Below are 16,634 nucleotides of genomic sequence, written 5' to 3'. Positions count from 1 at the left end.
TTTGATTGAAAAACAATCGGTGTTTTCCAGACACCATGTAGATCTTATCAAACACAGGGTGCCAGGCTGGCCAACCGTCGCATAGGTACAATTGTCGCGTGAATAATACAGTTGGGTGCATAAAGAAGACGTCGAAAGCGCCATCCTGCGAGCATTCCTGCGGCGGATCGCGAAGTAAAATACAGGTAAAGCACAGTTAGCAGATCATGGCAGATGGGATTGGCATGTGATCCGGGCTTCATCGTAGATAGGTACTGCGAAAATGGCGGACGAACAGGTGAGTCGCCGATCAAAATAACACGCGTGTTGCGTAGCGGCGCGAGACGCTATTACACGCGACGCCGCGGAGCGACCTCCGCGACGGCCGTAATCCGCCGGCGGAATCCGCGCCGGAGTCCGCGTGTGCCGTCACGTTGTACTTACGCGCCTGTTGTGTGTACACTTGTGCATGGTGCCGCGTTTACATTTTGTAAAAATCGCCACCGTACATTTCCCCGGGGAACCGCGGTGGTTCGTCGCCGGACCTGTGCGTGGCAGGAACGCCCGGATCCGGATAGTTAGTTATTATTTCCTCTCGTAGCGGTCGCGCGCGTTGACATCGAAAAACAACGCGAAATCAAAGCGGAGTCGTGCAGGGACGTGCCGAGATAACGCGCGTCGCGCCGCGCTCGATCCGCACCGCTGTGTTACGCCGTTTATTCTTCCTCGTTTGTGTCAGGACGAGGCTCCTCCCGCGACGCGGACCGACACGGGGACAATTAATCGGGATCGTCGAATTCGCGTTGCGCGTGCGATCGCGCGTCTCCGGCGTGTTTCTCTGTGATAATCACGCTACGTGAAAAAATGTAATGGGCTCGATGCAAATACGGTGAACGCGTGCAAACGTCACGACTGTGTCGCGCATCACGTCGAGTTGTTTATCTTGACGCGTGTTTCGCGCCGGGATACTGTGCATCTGGGGGAGAAAAAAAAAATAAACGAACATTCTATTCGGCGAGCGCACGATCGCGCGCGCCTCGAATTCTCGATTCCTGACGAAATCGCCGTTGGCGCCGATAACATGCGCCGTTATTTACAATCTATCGGTCGTGTATAACCTGTCGCTTCGTACGCGCTTCGTTAAATCTCGCGTGATAGCTGGCACGTTTTGGAAATCTTCCATCTGATAATCGTATCTCGTGCGATCGATCTCGGTGAAACGGACGTGACAATCAGTCAGCACGAGACAAAGATTTTTGCCCTCTTACTTTGTTGCGGCTGTCGTGCGTCTGAAAAAACGAAAGATAACATTGTATTAAGTTATTATTTCAACACGATTGTTTATTCTGAGTCATCAATTTTATTGTGATTGCTCCATTATATATTTCTTTGTGGCTTCTGTATGTACTGGCTATTTTTGACAATTGTTGTATTTATATTTAATTACTTATACATAGTTATACTTTAATGGGATGTCTTATTGGGACTGTTGCACTAGATGACCCTTGTTTACTTTATACAGCTTATGCACATTTGTAAATTGTGTTAATAAAACATTGCCAATGTTGCAATTGAACATCAATTTTAAACTTATTGTTTACTATAAGAAAGTATAACTCTGTCTTGAAATTTCACTCTTTAACACCATCTTTAAGTAAGTTGAAAGCATCAGTTTTGTGATTTGCCAGGTATAATGCGACTATATGGTAAAGTTGTAAATGTTTCGGACAGCAAGTTATTGATAAAGATTTGCGAAGCAAACCATATAAAAGTGGCGACGTTGTCATGAAACTGTTAGAGTTGTCGTACCTAAATGGAAGTAATAAGGAACAGCAGTAGACAGTGTCATTAAAGATGGATCACATACAGGAGGTACGGCAGCTGGAGTTGCTATGCAAGCAATTGTATGAGTCGCAAGATTCGGCGCATCGTGCTGAGGCGGAGAAGGCCCTCGTTGCTTTTCAAAATGCACCAGATACGCTTACTAAGTGCCAGCTTCTCTTGGACCGCGGGGACTCCGCTTATGCTCAATTACTGGCCGCCACCACTTTGACGAAACTGGTGTCGCGTTCGGCGCAGGGACAACTCACAACAACGCTCAGCTTACAGCAGAGGCTGGATATACGTAAGTGACTTCGCGGGCGCGAGATGAATCGTTGAAATTTTTAGCGGAACGATCACTTAATTTGTTGCACGTTGCGTGTTTTGCAGGAAATTATGTACTCAACTACTTAGCAACGCAACCAAAGTTACCGAATTTTGTGATACAGGCTTTGGTTACACTTTTCGCTAGGATATCAAAGCTTGGATGGTTCGATTCCGACAAAGAGGAATTTGTCTTCAGAAATGTAGTCAGTGATGTAGCCAAGTTTCTTCAGGTTTGACACACATTTTAATTAACGTTGCTCTCGTGCATGCTGTAGTTGTGCTATGTTTCTTATTCTATGATTAATAACATTTTATTGTAACAATCAACAAAGGGGTCAGTGGAGCATTGTATGATAGGAGTGCAGTTGCTCTCTCAGTTGACATGCGAAATGAATCAAATCTCAGAAGCTGATGCAAACAGATCTCTGACAAAACATAGAAGAATAGCGAGTAGTTTTAGAGACACACAACTATTTGAAATATTTAGGTTATCGTGTACTTTACTGAGTACAGCCCGCGAAAATTGCAAGAGTTTAAACTTCAATGATGAAGCACAGGTACGGTACGATAATTAACATCCGAGCAGCGGCAATTTTTTCCGAATTGTGCACTAATATGCTCGCTCTCTCCACAGCATGGTTTGATAAGACAACTGTTGAAGCTCGCACAGAACTGCTTGACATTCGACTTTATTGGAACATCAACTGACGAGAGCTCGGACGATCTTAACACAGTACAAATTCCGACAAGCTGGCGACCTGCATTTTTGGACTTCACTTCGTTGAAATTGTTTTTTGATCTGTACCACAGTCTACCTAATACGTTATCGTGTTTAGCGTTATCATGTCTCGTTCAAATTGCATCCGTTAGAAGGAGCCTGTTCTCCAATACCGAAAGGGCGAAATTTCTGACGCACTTAGTCAATGGTATTAAGCATATACTACAAAATCCTCAAGGTCTTAGTGATCCAGGAAACTATCACGAGTTTTGTAGATTATTGTCTCGACTGAAGAGCAATTTCCAACTTGGCGAGTTGGTCCTGGTGGAGGATTATCCCGAAGCAATACAGCTGATCGCGAAGTTCACCGTGCAGAGCTTGCAAATGTGGCAATTTGCGCCCAATAGTTTGCACTATCTCTTGACCCTTTGGCAGAGAATGGTTTCTTCTATGCCGTATGTGAAGGCGGGCGATCCACACTTATTGAATACGTACACGCCGGAAGTGACGAATGCGTATATCACGTCCAGACTCGAGTCAGTGGCAGTGGTGGTCAGAGAGCGTCTCGAGGATCCATTGGATGATTTGGGTGTGGTGCATCATCAGTTGGAACAGATATCTGTCATAGGTAGATGCGAATATCAAAAGACATGCACACTATTAGTCCAATTGTTCGATCAAGCAGCACGAACGTATCAAGAACTGATGGCGCAGACAGTGTCTCCGTCGCAACAAATTGATATCACGGTTCAGGAAGGACAGCTCACCTGGCTCGTGTATATCATCGGTCAGTGCAATCACGCATTATTGATTTGTCACAATTAAAACGAAGTACGCATCATTTCCCTCTTATCTTTCGCAGGTGGTGTTATCGGCGGAAGGGTCGCGTTCAACAGCAACGAGGATTTTGACGCCATGGACGGTGAGTTGGTGTGCAGGGTTCTTCAATTAATGAATTTGACCGATTCAAGGCTCGCGCAGGGTGGCTGTGAGAAATTGGAACTAGCGATGCTGAGCTTCTTCGAACAATTTCGGAAGATTTACGTGGGCGATCAGGTTCAAAAGAATTCTAAAGTATATAGGAGACTGTCCGACGTGTTGGGTCTCAATGACGAAGCCATGGTACTCAGCATTTTTATCCGGAAGATGTAAGTGAAGCGCGCGACGCTCGCGAGCATTGCACACACGCGATCTATTTTAATGCCGCCTCATGATTTGCAGAATAACGAATTTGAAGTATTGGGGCAGGAGCGAGCAAATAATTTCTAAGACGCTACAGCTTTTGAATGATTTATCCGTGGGTTATAGCTGTGTTCGTAAACTCGTTAAATTAGAAGAAGTACAATTCATGCTCAACAATCACACGGTATGTATTATGATCTGCCTCGCCTAACGTTTAACGATTAATTAATTTGGACAAACGTGCGACTAATGCGTTAAATTTTTTGCATCAACAGCGAGAACACTTTCCATTTTTGGGAAACAATGTTGCTGTGTCAGAAATGCGCTGTAGATCAATGTTTTACACGTCTCTTGGTAGATTGTTGATGGTAGATCTAGGCGAGGACGAGGAGAGATTCTATACCTTCATGTTACCTCTCACAAGTAAGGAAAATTGTCAACGTACAGTTCATTCTTTGTCGGAATCGTGCAAAGGACATTTTTTTTGGTACAATTTCAGGTGCATTGGAAAGCCTCGGCCAGCTGATGGGCGCTGCGGATACACCACTCTTCGCAGCGGAGGAAGCGAAGAAAGCGCTAATTGGTTTAGCACGAGATCTGCGAGGCTTGGCTTATGCGTTCAACACCAAGACATCCTACATGATGCTTTTTGATTGGATGTACGTACGCATGAGATACATTTAATGTCTTAATGTCTATTTCAAACGAAGTTATCGATTTTCATTCTAAGAGCTGAGTTTTTTTTTTTTTTTAAATTGAAAAGAGGATTCTACATAATATTTTTGGTTCTGTCATTAGATATCCTAATTACACGCCGATTTTGTTACACGCTGTGGAGCTGTGGCATCACGAACCGCAAGTGACAACGCCCGTCCTAAAACTATTCTCTGAGTTAGTACAAAATAGGAGTCAACGGTTACAGTTCGACGCGTCGTCTCCAAACGGGATTCTGTTGTTCCGCGAGGCCAGCAAAATAATTTGTAGCTACGGCAATCACATATTGAACGTCGAAGTACCGAAGGATCAGATTTATCCGTTGAAACTCAAAGGAATAAGTATATGCTTTAGTATGTTGAAGGCAGCCTTGTGTGGGAGTTACGTGAACTTTGGAGTGTTTAGGCTATACGGCGACGAGGCGTTGGATAATGCGCTCAACACTTTTGTCAAATTGCTCCTTAGTATTCCACAAAGTGACCTATTGGTAAGTATTGATCGCACTATCGACACTTTATTATTTCGATAAATCGATTGATAATCAAAATCAAACTTTGGTTTGCAAAAAATAATTGCATTTCTTTATTATAAAAAAAATATATATCTAAACTTTGCGGAATAATTAAAATTTTGAAGTCGAAATCAGAATTTTCAAGTCCCAAAGTATAAGACTAAAAATATGATCTTATGTTACTTTTACACATTGTTTTTGTTAGCATTATCCGAAACTGTCGGCGACATATTATTTGCTACTCGAATGTCTGGCGCAAGATCACATGGTTTTTTTATCCACCTTGGAGCCGAGAGTTTTTCTCTACATCCTCTCCAGCATCAGCGAAGGCCTCACAGCACTAGGTGCGCAAAAAGACTCCTATACAGGTCTGTGCGGCTGATTCTATCTTGCTACCACTACTCTCTATATCCTCAACGCCACGCCTCGAAGCTAAAATCATTTTAAATCGCTCAAACATATTTCTACAAGTTGAAAAAGTCGCAAAGAAAACTTTCTCTATCTTCCTCAGTTAATTGACAATATAGAAAACAGTTTTTAACATATAGGCTGCCAATTTGTGAAAGACAATAATTTAAACATATTTAATTAACAATTACAGAAATCACAATGAAGCAAAATTGCACGTTAATTTATTTTTAAAATTATATTACAGAAAAATGAGCATGTAATCGATAGAATACATTTTTTTTCAATTATATGATCGGAAAAAATTATTAAGAATTCTTGTAATAGTTTTTTGCATTCAGAATTATTCTTTAAATATTTACTATGTTAGATATTTGTTTTATTATTGTGAAACCAAATACATAAGAATTTGATGATTTTTCTTTTACATTAAACACATCACATGTTTTACCATTTCTTGCTTTTTTTGCATTACTGCTTGGAATGTAAGTCTGCCTATAGATATTAGACACTGCGACAGTTCGAAATGCAAGAAGCAGATATGCATATATTGATTATTTTTTTATGCACAGTGAAGAAAATTACTGAGAACACTTTACAAATAACATTTGGCTATAAGAGGATTGGAGTGCGTGTAGCCTGGACCCTAAATGTGATAAAGTTTGACACGCAAGAGCTACCTAGCTTATATTTTCTATGTCTTACGAGTGTAACGCCGTTTTATATTTCTATTAAGACAAACACAATGGGTCTAGCATAATCAGCCGCACAGCTGACATATTAACATCGTTATTATTAACATTAGAAGTTAGATGATGCGTTTTACAATTACTAATTTAACTAATCACAGTTGCATGTTTTGTTACCATATAATTTAACATAATGACATGATTCAATTTTTAAAATAATTGTATACAATGTGGTATAAAGTATGAAGTAATCAATAACGTCAAACTTGTAAGCTTATTATCAGCACGAACTTTGTTGGTTGCCTGATAAAAAGATATCTTAAGTTTGTAAGTAATTAGATGTCATTGGCTCATTATCTTCTTTTTTTAAAATAAAAGAACCCAAACTTTACAATTTTAATAACGATTATGACTCTGCATCATGGAATGGTAATTGTAAAAATTTTGCATCTTACTTTTACCTCAACAATTATTCTTATCGATACTTTAAATCACTTATAGACGTTATGTATTTTTTATCGGTAAAATAACGAGATCAAACTGTAAGTTTGTGAAATATTAAATATGCAAAGTGGGGAGATAACAAAGCTTGCAATGCTGCCACTTTGATTGCATGTGTTGTCATTTATGTTGTAACTTAAATTATACATGGTTCAAAATTATATATACTTTTTGGATAGTTGATAAAAGGGGATAGCTGTGACATGTGTGATTTCAGATACTATGGTTTGTACTGGTTGTTGTGCAACTCTTGACCACATTGTGACGTATCTGTTCAAGCAACTTTATCAGAAAGGTAAAAAACGTGTCTTTTCAATGAAATTGTGTTGATGCAAGAAATATTGTGCTAATACATACAGCGTGCTTTCAGGATATCCGGGAAGAAAGAACGCAGTCGTTCCCGGAGGGGGAGAGTTATTTTTACAAGTTTTGAAACAGCATCCTGAAATACTTCAACAAATCCTAAGTACTGTTTTAAATGTGATAATGTTTGAGGATTGTAGGAATCAATGGAGCATGTCTCGCCCTTTATTAGGTCTTATATTGTTGAATGAAGAAGTAAGTATTGTTGTAATAATTTCTATAAATATGTTTTTTTTTTTTAATACCTATTTTTCGCACGTCAATTTTTTGTATTAACGTACTATTTATTTGTTTGTAGTATTTTAATCAATTAAGGGAAAATATTATTAGAAGTCAGCCAGTTGACAAGCAAGCAGCCATGGCGCAGTGGTTTGAAAATTTAATGAATGGGATTGAAAGAAATTTACTCACAAAAAATAGAGATAGGTGAGAAGGCGGAGACTGCTTTAATTACGTTGATATGTCGTAAGCGTCTTTGTATAATGTTTTGCTCCCTTGCAGGTTTACACAAAATTTATCAATGTTTAGAAGAGACATAAATGACGCCCTAAAAGGACCTAATGTATCAAATTCAGTCAGTGACATGATGACATCGTAGTGATACTGCTCTCTCTGAATTAGATTCTTCTAGGTTCTTGCCTGCCAAATGCTTGAATGTGTGTGCGAGTGAAAACTCTAAATTAATGGTGAAATTAAGATACTATGGCTTTAGATGAGTATAAAGATAATAAATTAAATACTACTGTTTTACACATAAGCATTACCGCTTGGCTTCCTATTCTTTGTAACTAGTCTTTTAAACCGCTTAATCAACTATATACATCACATAATGATTAATGATCGATTAGTATCACATAACAATATTAAAATTTATATTTTATTCTTTTTGTTGTGCGCTACTTATGATTTTATACATTAATAATTTTAACGCCTGTCCAGAAATCTAAATTCTTTCCTTTTTTTTATTACCTTTATACTCGAAATTCCGTAATCTTATAAAATTATTAGATTTAAATATTTTTATGTATGTGTATTAAATACAAAAAAATTGGCAGTTATATGACTTTTTATATGACCAAAAATATACATTTGCATTTTTTGAAGCAAATCGTCTTTACTCATAGAATTCTCTTTTTACAATCGTTATAAAAATAATATGGACAGTCGTTTCCAAGTTATTATTATCTCAAATATTGCTAATTTATTTAAAATAGACCTTTTATACACGATATAGTTTTTTATAATAGAGATTTTAATTTAAAATCTGTAATTTTGTTAAAATTTCATGGAAAACAAGCAAATCAATTTTTATCTAAATCTAATAATTTTTAAAACGTCTAGAATTATTAGTAAAATTATTGAATCTTAGTCTGTCTACATGTCATTTTATCAATGAAGTTTTCGATATTGTGTTTTAGGATAGGAAGCCAATAACGGTTTTTTTTCTTTTCTTTTTTTGCGATACACTGTTTTATCTTACTTTTAACGCATAGCGGACATCCATTTATTTAAGAGATGTTAGTCGAGTAAGAGTACTGTATATACAAACGTGCAGCTTAAAAAGAGCCGTTTGTAATATTGCAGATTCTTGTATTGACATAACATCATAGAAGAGTAAGAGAGCATGTGAGAGAAAAAAAAACGAGAGCACAGACGCAAATCATTGAAAAATTATACACTAATTATTTAAAATTTATTCGAGTAAAGAGCTGCTATGAAACTATATTATTCAGTGAGTTGCGAATAATATGGATGATGTACATGAGAATGTCATTAAATTTATCATACAAAGACTCACTTAAAAAATATACAATTATTATTATATTATTACGTTATTACTGAGACATTAATTCGTGGAGAAGCAAGATAGATGAACAAAACACGAAATAGATATTACGAGACGTTAAGTGACGTTAAGTGATTCGTTAATTTTACGATATAGTAACTTTAAAATCAATTGTATGTAAAGGAGATTGTCGCATTTCGGGCAGTCGTCTGTTTCGAGCATTGTCTCAATCGTACATCTTACATCATGAACTTCTACATTGATTGAATATTTATTGAATAATAACCGTCGAATGTTCAAAATTTTCATCGATAACTATAGATAAATATCAAATAACTTGATATATTTTATAACAAAACAGGTGATTGGGGGATGACCGAAAAATCAAACACAAGTTGCAAAATAATACAGAATAAGAAAATATGCCGCGTTGGACCATCTTGAATCATCCTCTTTTGTTGTAAATATTATTGCAAAAAATTATTGGCCATAGGAGAGAGGAAACATTCCTTTATATTTTTTTACACATATATATATTCCATCTTTTATAAAATTTTGTAAATTACTTTTATAAGCTTTGTAAAAGTTTACGTGGCCCATTCGCAAAACGGATCGTTGACAGTAGTGAGATATATACATATATATTCCTCAGATTTAGTGCACACGCTATAATTTACGGATGTTCTTTTAACAGTGACTTCCTTTGTGAAAAACAGAAATGCAATAGAGAGGCCGCAACGCCACATTCTCAATCGTGTATGCCGCGTAAAAAATTTATTTGGTGCTCTATGGTGAATATAAAGCAATCAAACGATATAGAATACAGAAAAAAAATCCGATCTAGTTGTCTCTTCGTAATAATTGTATGTGTAATGAAGTTACATATGATAATATTTTCTATAATCGCGGATTGTTAGGCGAAACGCGCAGTTTCGCGATTCCGGTAGTTAAACTACCTTCATCGCTCGTAGGTACCGCGTATGCTACTATTCTTAGCGAGTTGTTGTACTACACTGTGATAGTGATGCTCTAAGACTACGTTATTGTATTATCTGTCGCTCGATCCCGTTCAGCGAACGAAAAAAAAAAAAAAAAAAAAAAGAGAGAAACAGTATCGCATTGAATATAAGACGTACCTGTAAAGTCTACGAGTTCCCACAAACGCGGTGCGCGATATCGCGAAAACAGTCGGATTCTACGATCTCGAGCTGATGATAACACCATTCCCGGTATGCAAATCCGATGTGTCCAACAAACCGTTCTCAGCCTCTTCCGAATTGCATGTGACTCTGTTTGGTATTTACCGAAGGAAACACCCAAGCGTTGCGTTGCGTTGCGTTGCGTTGCGATTGTAGAATCCATAAGAGCTTGTTCCCTTACACGAAGGCTATCATACGAGGCTGCGTGACTTTCTTTCGCTGATGAATGAGAGAATATCTGTGTCCTCAGCACAATCTTAGTTTCTGCGTACGTCCCACCGCGACGGACGTATCAATAGATTTTTATACAGATGCACCTGTGACAAAAAAAAAAAAAAAAGATTATATATCGGACGTGTAAATTTTTCCTACGTACATAAAAATACGAAGCAGCATTACCAAGATTATACGCGAACACTATACGGGTCGATATTCAGCGCTGTACCTTGACCAGATAATATTGTAAATATACATTGAACACAACGTAGTTGTCCCCTCAATCCCGAGTCGCACCTTCTTCTATTAATCTATCTGTAGCGCTTACTAAGCCCTATAATAACAGTTTGTATTAATTCTAGAATCTGTAACAATTCTGAAAATTTTTACAGAATAGCTTGATGTAAATTGCAATCTTGAAGTTCAATTAGTAATTTCTTTAGCAGATTTAATAATTCTGTCGTTTAATGTAATTTTACGTTTTTAGAATACTGTGCTTATTGACAGTGCATTCTTCACATTTACTCAGTTCAGAGCATTAATCTTTGAGCTTTTATTAGCGCGATATGTTCATAATTTCATGACGCGTTGAAATATAAAATATATACAAAAAAATATAATTGTTTCTATTACAATATGACTTTTTTTCTCATGAAGAATAATTGCCTACATCTATCTCATTTGAATATCGAGTGATGTCCTCCTCCCTTCATCCTTCACTCCCAAAACGCATCGAGTATCTAACAAGGAACTCGAATTGTGGAATCCGAGAGTTCATGAAAATTTCTGTCTGGATTTTTGTGTAGTTTTATTACTTTGCGGAAGAGTAAAACGAGTTAATGGTATACATGTGGTAATTGCAACATGTTATAAACTATATATGTTCGTTATGTGCAAAAAACGTAATATCAGATCGCGTATAGGATGTCTTTTGTAATCCCGGTGTGTCATTAGCAGGTTTGCGGTCAGGTCTTAGCCATCAGTTGATGCACCGCCAATTGAACACGCAGTTCCACACAGGCGTCTTTCTCCTCGATAATACTGCGTATGAGTGTCGTCATTTTTTTCTGTAACGAGAGAAACCGGTCAGTACGCGGGAGGGTAAAATTAACGCGGAGGAACATACTTCGAGCAATTGATTTTCTTTGACTAGCTGTATCATAGCCGTCATTTCGGCCTCGTTGGGGGAGTGCGTCCTTTCCTTGGGTTTTTTCTTCTCGGTGCCGAGTTCCGTCACCATTTCTATCAATCGCTTGATCTCGTTCCTCTCCTGGCTGATGCGAGACTTCAGCAGCGCTTGCATGTTCAGCAGCTCCTCGTGGATCAGTCTTTCTCGCAGCTTGTCTATGACGTCCTCCTCTTCAGGCTCTGTGCAGAAATTTGTGTTAATGCTGAACCGAAATTATTAGATTATTATCGTTAATGTACCGTTTGCTTTGTCGTCCGACGTGACGTTTTCTTTTGATTGTGATGCAACCATTGCAGTCTCCGCGGAGTCAACCGTGTCTTTTTCTTGCACATTCACGTTCTGTCCGTTTTGCGTGGCGCTTGCACTTGCCCCCCCCGCCGAGCAGGAGCACTTTTCTTTCGCCTCTTCTGTACCGTGTGGTTTGCCGTCTGTTTTTAACAAGGTCGAATTGGTCGATGTCAGAGAATCGGATTTGGATTGCCCGGAATCTTCGTCTGCAGTCTTTGGCTTTTGCGAGGTGGATTCCACCGAAATATTATCGGATGATTTGATTTCTTCATCCAGACTCTTTTGCGTGGCACCTTCCAATTTTTGAACAGTCTTGTACTTTCTCTGTGAAAAGAAAATTACGTTGATTTTTCTTTTCTTTTTTCCTTTTGAACGTGCAATACATTAATTTTTGAAAGATAATTGTACACCTTTAATTGCGTTATCATTCGCTGCACCTCCCACAATTGTTCCTCGCGAGATTTCGTCACGAAACCGGCGTTCATTTGCATGTGAATTTGGGACAGCAATGACTCCTGCTTGGACAGTTCCGCGGCAATGCCCTCCACGGAATCTGGCAGATTGGTACTGCCGGACGACAGTGGTGGCACGTATTTTGTCAACTGTACATTCGGGAACAAAGCCTTGCAATGGAACAATAAGGCTAACAGTAATCTGTGACTCATCTGCAGCACCGGGCTCAGTGTCATCGAAATCGTTTGCGCGTTCATCTTCGTCACCTTTTCCTATAGCAGAATTATTATTATCACGCACACAGAATAAAATAAATAAATGAAATTCCAATTTTATCAGGAATTATGCAATATATCAAGTTGATGCAAAAAGTTTGTTATTCTATTATTCTTTACTTCAAACAAAATGCAGAATTAAAAAAAAACAAAAAAAAAACAGGGTATTAAATATCATTTTATATGAAGAAAAAAATATGACAGACCTTTTGCACCAGGCTAATAATATTTTGAACATACTCGCGCCGTGACATGATCCAAGTGCAGCGTAACCCACGCCAGAAGAATCCTGTTGCACTCTGGTAATTGCTGCGTCAGCTGCGCCAGTTGCGCTTCCCGCTGCGCGACATCCTTGGTCGATGCGGCTTGTTCGAAGCGCGATATCGTTTCGCTGTTCTCCAGCACGGATTCTGGTAGCTCTCTACATCACCACAATGCGCACTTTTTCGTTTGATCTTAAAACACATGGTGAGAAGGTAGAACTCTCAAATACAAACCTAAGAAAGAGTATCAATAAGCTCGTAGCTACCGTGGGTTCAAATTCGGACATGTTCACCGGTTCTCGGTTATTGTACAATTTTTTCAAATATTGAACTTTTGATTTCACCCCGGGAACTTTGTACAGACCCTCCACGTTCATTCCGTGCTCCTCCACGTAATCGATGCAGTCTCGCACGACCAAGGGCAATTCGACTCCGTCGTGACAACAGCTTCTTTCAACCGCTAAGTGAAGACTAATACCAAAAATCGGTTGTTCCTCTAAAAAACATATATGAATATGGATGAAGATGTTATTGTTTTGTTTGTTAGAAATTATATTTGTGCAAGTTTCAATCTTACCACCGATATCCAAACCTTCGCCGCCAGCATGCTTTCCTTTCTTACGGTCTTTTAATTTTTGTTTAGACTTGTCTTTATCCTTGTCTTTCCGCTTTTCTTTGTCTATATCTTTCTCGTCCTTATCCCTCTTCTTTTTATCCTTTTCCTTCTCAGCATCCTTTTCTTTTGCCTCTTTCTCCCTCGATTTCTCCCGCTTCTCTTTCTTAGATGGAAATTTAAAGGCTTTGGTCTTCTTTGATTTCGAAGGACTTCTGAGCGATAAGTTACACATTAAAAATGAAAGATACCGCAGGAACAGTGGATGATAAATTAATTGTCATTTTGTATGTATATAATTAAGACTCTAATAATGAAATAAATGTTCACTGTACAAATTAGAATCAGTACAAGCAACAGCATCAAATCATAGGCGCTTGAAATAAGTCTGTTTTCCATTTACAAATCAAATATTAAGTATGCAAATATCAGATAGCTTGTGCAGACGAGAAATGCAAAGCATCTGTAAATTGATGGCTACCAATTTTAATTATCAAGCGTTTGTTAATAGTACAGCTTTATTTACACATGACTAACCAATATCAAATAAAAGAATCCGTTAATTGTGTGTTATGTTAGCACTTATTACGCAATATGCAAATTAACAATTTAAAACTTATAAAAATAACATAGTACAAAAATTACTTAGTTTCTTGATCTTCGTCCGGCGAACTTTCACCTTCTAGAGTCGCGTAGCCCCTGTCCTTTCTGTCCTTTTTATCCTTCCGCTTTCCACCCAGTAACTCCTTTTTGGAATGCTTATCATGACTGCCTTCATCACTAACTGCAGTACGAAGATTACCAATTACAAACAATTGTTATCTCATAAATATTTCTGATACATGTTAAACTTTACAATATATTTGTATAGGTATATAATATATGTTAAAATAATAAAAACAGAAACAAATGTACAATCTTTTGTGCAACTAGACTTTGACAGGTGCATAACCTCTCCTTCACAATATCTACTATTTAAAACACAAACGCGAGATGACGATGACCATTACGTACAATCGCTCTCATTGCTTTTCCTAGCCGATTCGGACGCGTATAATCCGGGGAATTCCTTCTCCACGTCAGGACTTTCAAAGTCCATTTTTTTTCAAGTGATGTGTATTTGACACTTCGGAAAAAAAGTAACATTTACACCAAGTGCCATCTAACGGTAGAATGCCATGTTTACGTACGCTACCACTAGATGACACTACTATTAAAAAAAAAAAAAAAAACCATTAAACGCAATGAGGCGTCCGCGGCGTTTGCGGCTGTAAGTCTTTGAATGAAACGAAATATATTTATCTAAGAATTTTTACTTATTAGTTTATTTATTAAATAATAATTACTTGAAAAATGTAAATTTATCATTGAGAGAAATTAATGCACAGAATTGTAGGGCTTATCGATCGGAATACGGAAATTCGTTTATCTGCTCGAATTTTTTAAATACTATCTTGCACAAAATTCTTTTCAAGATTTTGGAAATGGAAATTATCAATATGCACTGAGTGATGCACGCATTGAATAACTTTCTTGTTTTCCATCGTCGCGAATACAAGGTGCCCCATGCAGGAGGCATTTCGTAATTACTTATGTAGGTCACACAGGACTGGTTTTGTTGCGATTTTATACGGCGCGTCTTTGGAATTTTCACTGTGTCTCACCACACCTTGATGAGTTATCTATTTATCATTGATGGAATTTTTTTCTATTTGATCGAAGGTTAGAAACTCAGTTTACGTGAGCGTTAGTTATTATGACTTTAAATCAAAAGTTTGAAATACTAGTGCGAATCTTTATTCTGATTCTGTATCTATGATGTTTCATATATTTTCTATTGTAATTTTCTATTGTATTATAATTAAAATTGTTATAATTAAAATTTGTTTTAATTCGATTTTTTTTACATCAATTCTTTTACAATTCTTTTGTCTAAATCCAAATGCTAGCATTAAATCCGAAAAAAGATAGAAACGAATACAAGTCTGAAATGAAACAAACATTTAAAATTCTACAAATTAATTGATACATTAATTGATACCGCAAAGGAAAGCGTTGATAAGTTGTGTAACACCTTTTGACATCGTTTTAATCGCAACGAACGCAACGAACGCAACAAGTGGTCGACCTTGCCATTTTTTTTCTTTCACCCAATTTTGACTGTGCAATGCAGATGACCGCGAAGGTTTAATTCGCCGATCTCAGTATCGGAACGACTTTCGTAAGATCAACACGAATCTTTTTGTATTATCTGTCAATAATTTGACTTTTCATAAAAATATAGAACTCGGAAAACTTTATCACACGAAGCGACTTATCTGTGCACATGAAAAACATTATTTATTAATTTTTTTATTTAACAAAGTGCGTTCAGCAGAAGTATGCGCTGCAAAGCGCTTAGCAAGCAATTGCATTTTATTGGTACGTTTCAAAATATTTATAGTAATTACTTTGAAATGCACCAATAAAATCCAATTGCTTACTAAGCGCTTACATTCGCTGAACGCCGAAGAAAAAATATACAATTGTGTTTTGTGTAATCATCTGTTGTGATTGTTTTATTTTGCCAATTTAAAAAACGCTTGCAAATATTTGCGTTATCAAAGAAATATAAAAGGTATAATATTTTCCGTGCAGAAGATGGAATGCATAAAGCATCATATAAAGAAGAAATTCTATAGATACTTCACAATTGTCGAATGGTTTTTCGAGATCACATCTTGAAAAAAGTGAAGGTGAGAAAAAGAGAAAAGTGAGAGAATGATAATTGAGTTAAATGACCTAGGATAAGTATGCATTATCGATTTGGGATCGTTACGAAAGAGAGTTCGGCGGACCCGATTATGTGCTTCGCTATGAATCTGTCGTCAGGAAAGAAGATGCAATCGTTCAGTGACACCGGTGCGTTGATATTATTGTCTAAAATCGCCACCTAAAATTCATTAAAAATTTTCACCGAAATTCATTAATTTGAACTATATTTCGACGCGCAAGTTTCGGGAGTAGCTGACATGTAGAGTTAGCGTCCCACTGACACCGCGTAACGCACAGCGAAACCAGCGCGAAGTAGTTGCAACAGAAGGATTATTTGCAAAAGAACCAAAAATGCGACTAATTTTTCGTTATTACGTCACTCTGG

At 37.6% G+C, this 16,634-nt stretch overlaps 2 protein-coding genes across 9 annotated transcripts; one reads left to right on the top strand and one right to left on the bottom strand.

The window, feature by feature from the left end:
* The first annotated feature begins 159 nt into the window (after positions 1–159).
* Positions 160–10,108, top strand: Ranbp16 (Ran-binding protein 16). 6 transcript variants are annotated; one of them, XM_012367504.2, is made up of 15 exons: positions 160–277; positions 1,668–2,104; positions 2,191–2,357; positions 2,460–2,684; positions 2,762–3,632; positions 3,708–3,993; positions 4,067–4,211; positions 4,303–4,450; positions 4,527–4,686; positions 4,826–5,228; positions 5,458–5,596; positions 7,047–7,145; positions 7,221–7,408; positions 7,512–7,639; positions 7,715–10,108. In XM_012367504.2, the coding sequence occupies exons 2-15, from the start codon at positions 1,834–1,836 to the stop codon at positions 7,809–7,811; spliced, it is 3,327 nt and encodes a 1,108-aa protein (XP_012222927.1). In that variant the 5' UTR covers positions 160–277; positions 1,668–1,833; the 3' UTR covers positions 7,812–10,108. The 6 variants fall into 6 exon arrangements, with proteins under 6 accessions (XP_012222927.1, XP_012222930.1, XP_012222932.1 ...); XM_012367507.2 differs by having other exon boundaries at positions 167–277; positions 1,849–2,104; XM_012367509.2 differs by having other exon boundaries at positions 169–277; positions 1,849–2,104; positions 7,068–7,145.
* A 1,097-nt stretch (positions 10,109–11,205) lies between these two features.
* Rlip (Ral interacting protein) lies at positions 11,206–14,676 on the bottom strand. Of its 3 annotated transcripts, none has more exons than XM_012367691.2 (9): positions 14,510–14,676; positions 14,141–14,279; positions 13,460–13,710; positions 13,117–13,378; positions 12,860–13,040; positions 12,302–12,616; positions 11,843–12,215; positions 11,541–11,782; positions 11,206–11,481 (listed from the first exon to the last, which is right to left on the bottom strand). In XM_012367691.2, exons 1-9 carry the CDS (start codon positions 14,592–14,594, stop codon positions 11,380–11,382), a joined length of 1,950 nt encoding a protein of 649 aa, XP_012223114.1. In that variant the 5' UTR covers positions 14,595–14,676; the 3' UTR covers positions 11,206–11,379. The 3 variants fall into 3 exon arrangements, with proteins under 3 accessions (XP_012223114.1, XP_067210391.1, XP_012223115.1); XM_067354290.1 differs by having other exon boundaries at positions 13,460–13,707; XM_012367692.2 differs by having other exon boundaries at positions 14,411–14,537.
* Between the last annotated feature and the right edge of the window lie 1,958 nt (positions 14,677–16,634).

This window comes from Linepithema humile, chromosome 4 (assembly GCF_040581485.1).
Source record: "Linepithema humile isolate Giens D197 chromosome 4, Lhum_UNIL_v1.0, whole genome shotgun sequence".
NCBI lineage: Eukaryota > Metazoa > Arthropoda > Insecta > Hymenoptera > Formicidae > Linepithema > Linepithema humile.
The sequence above is the reverse complement of the archived record's forward strand: the minus strand, read 5'-3'. Positions and strand labels throughout refer to the sequence as shown.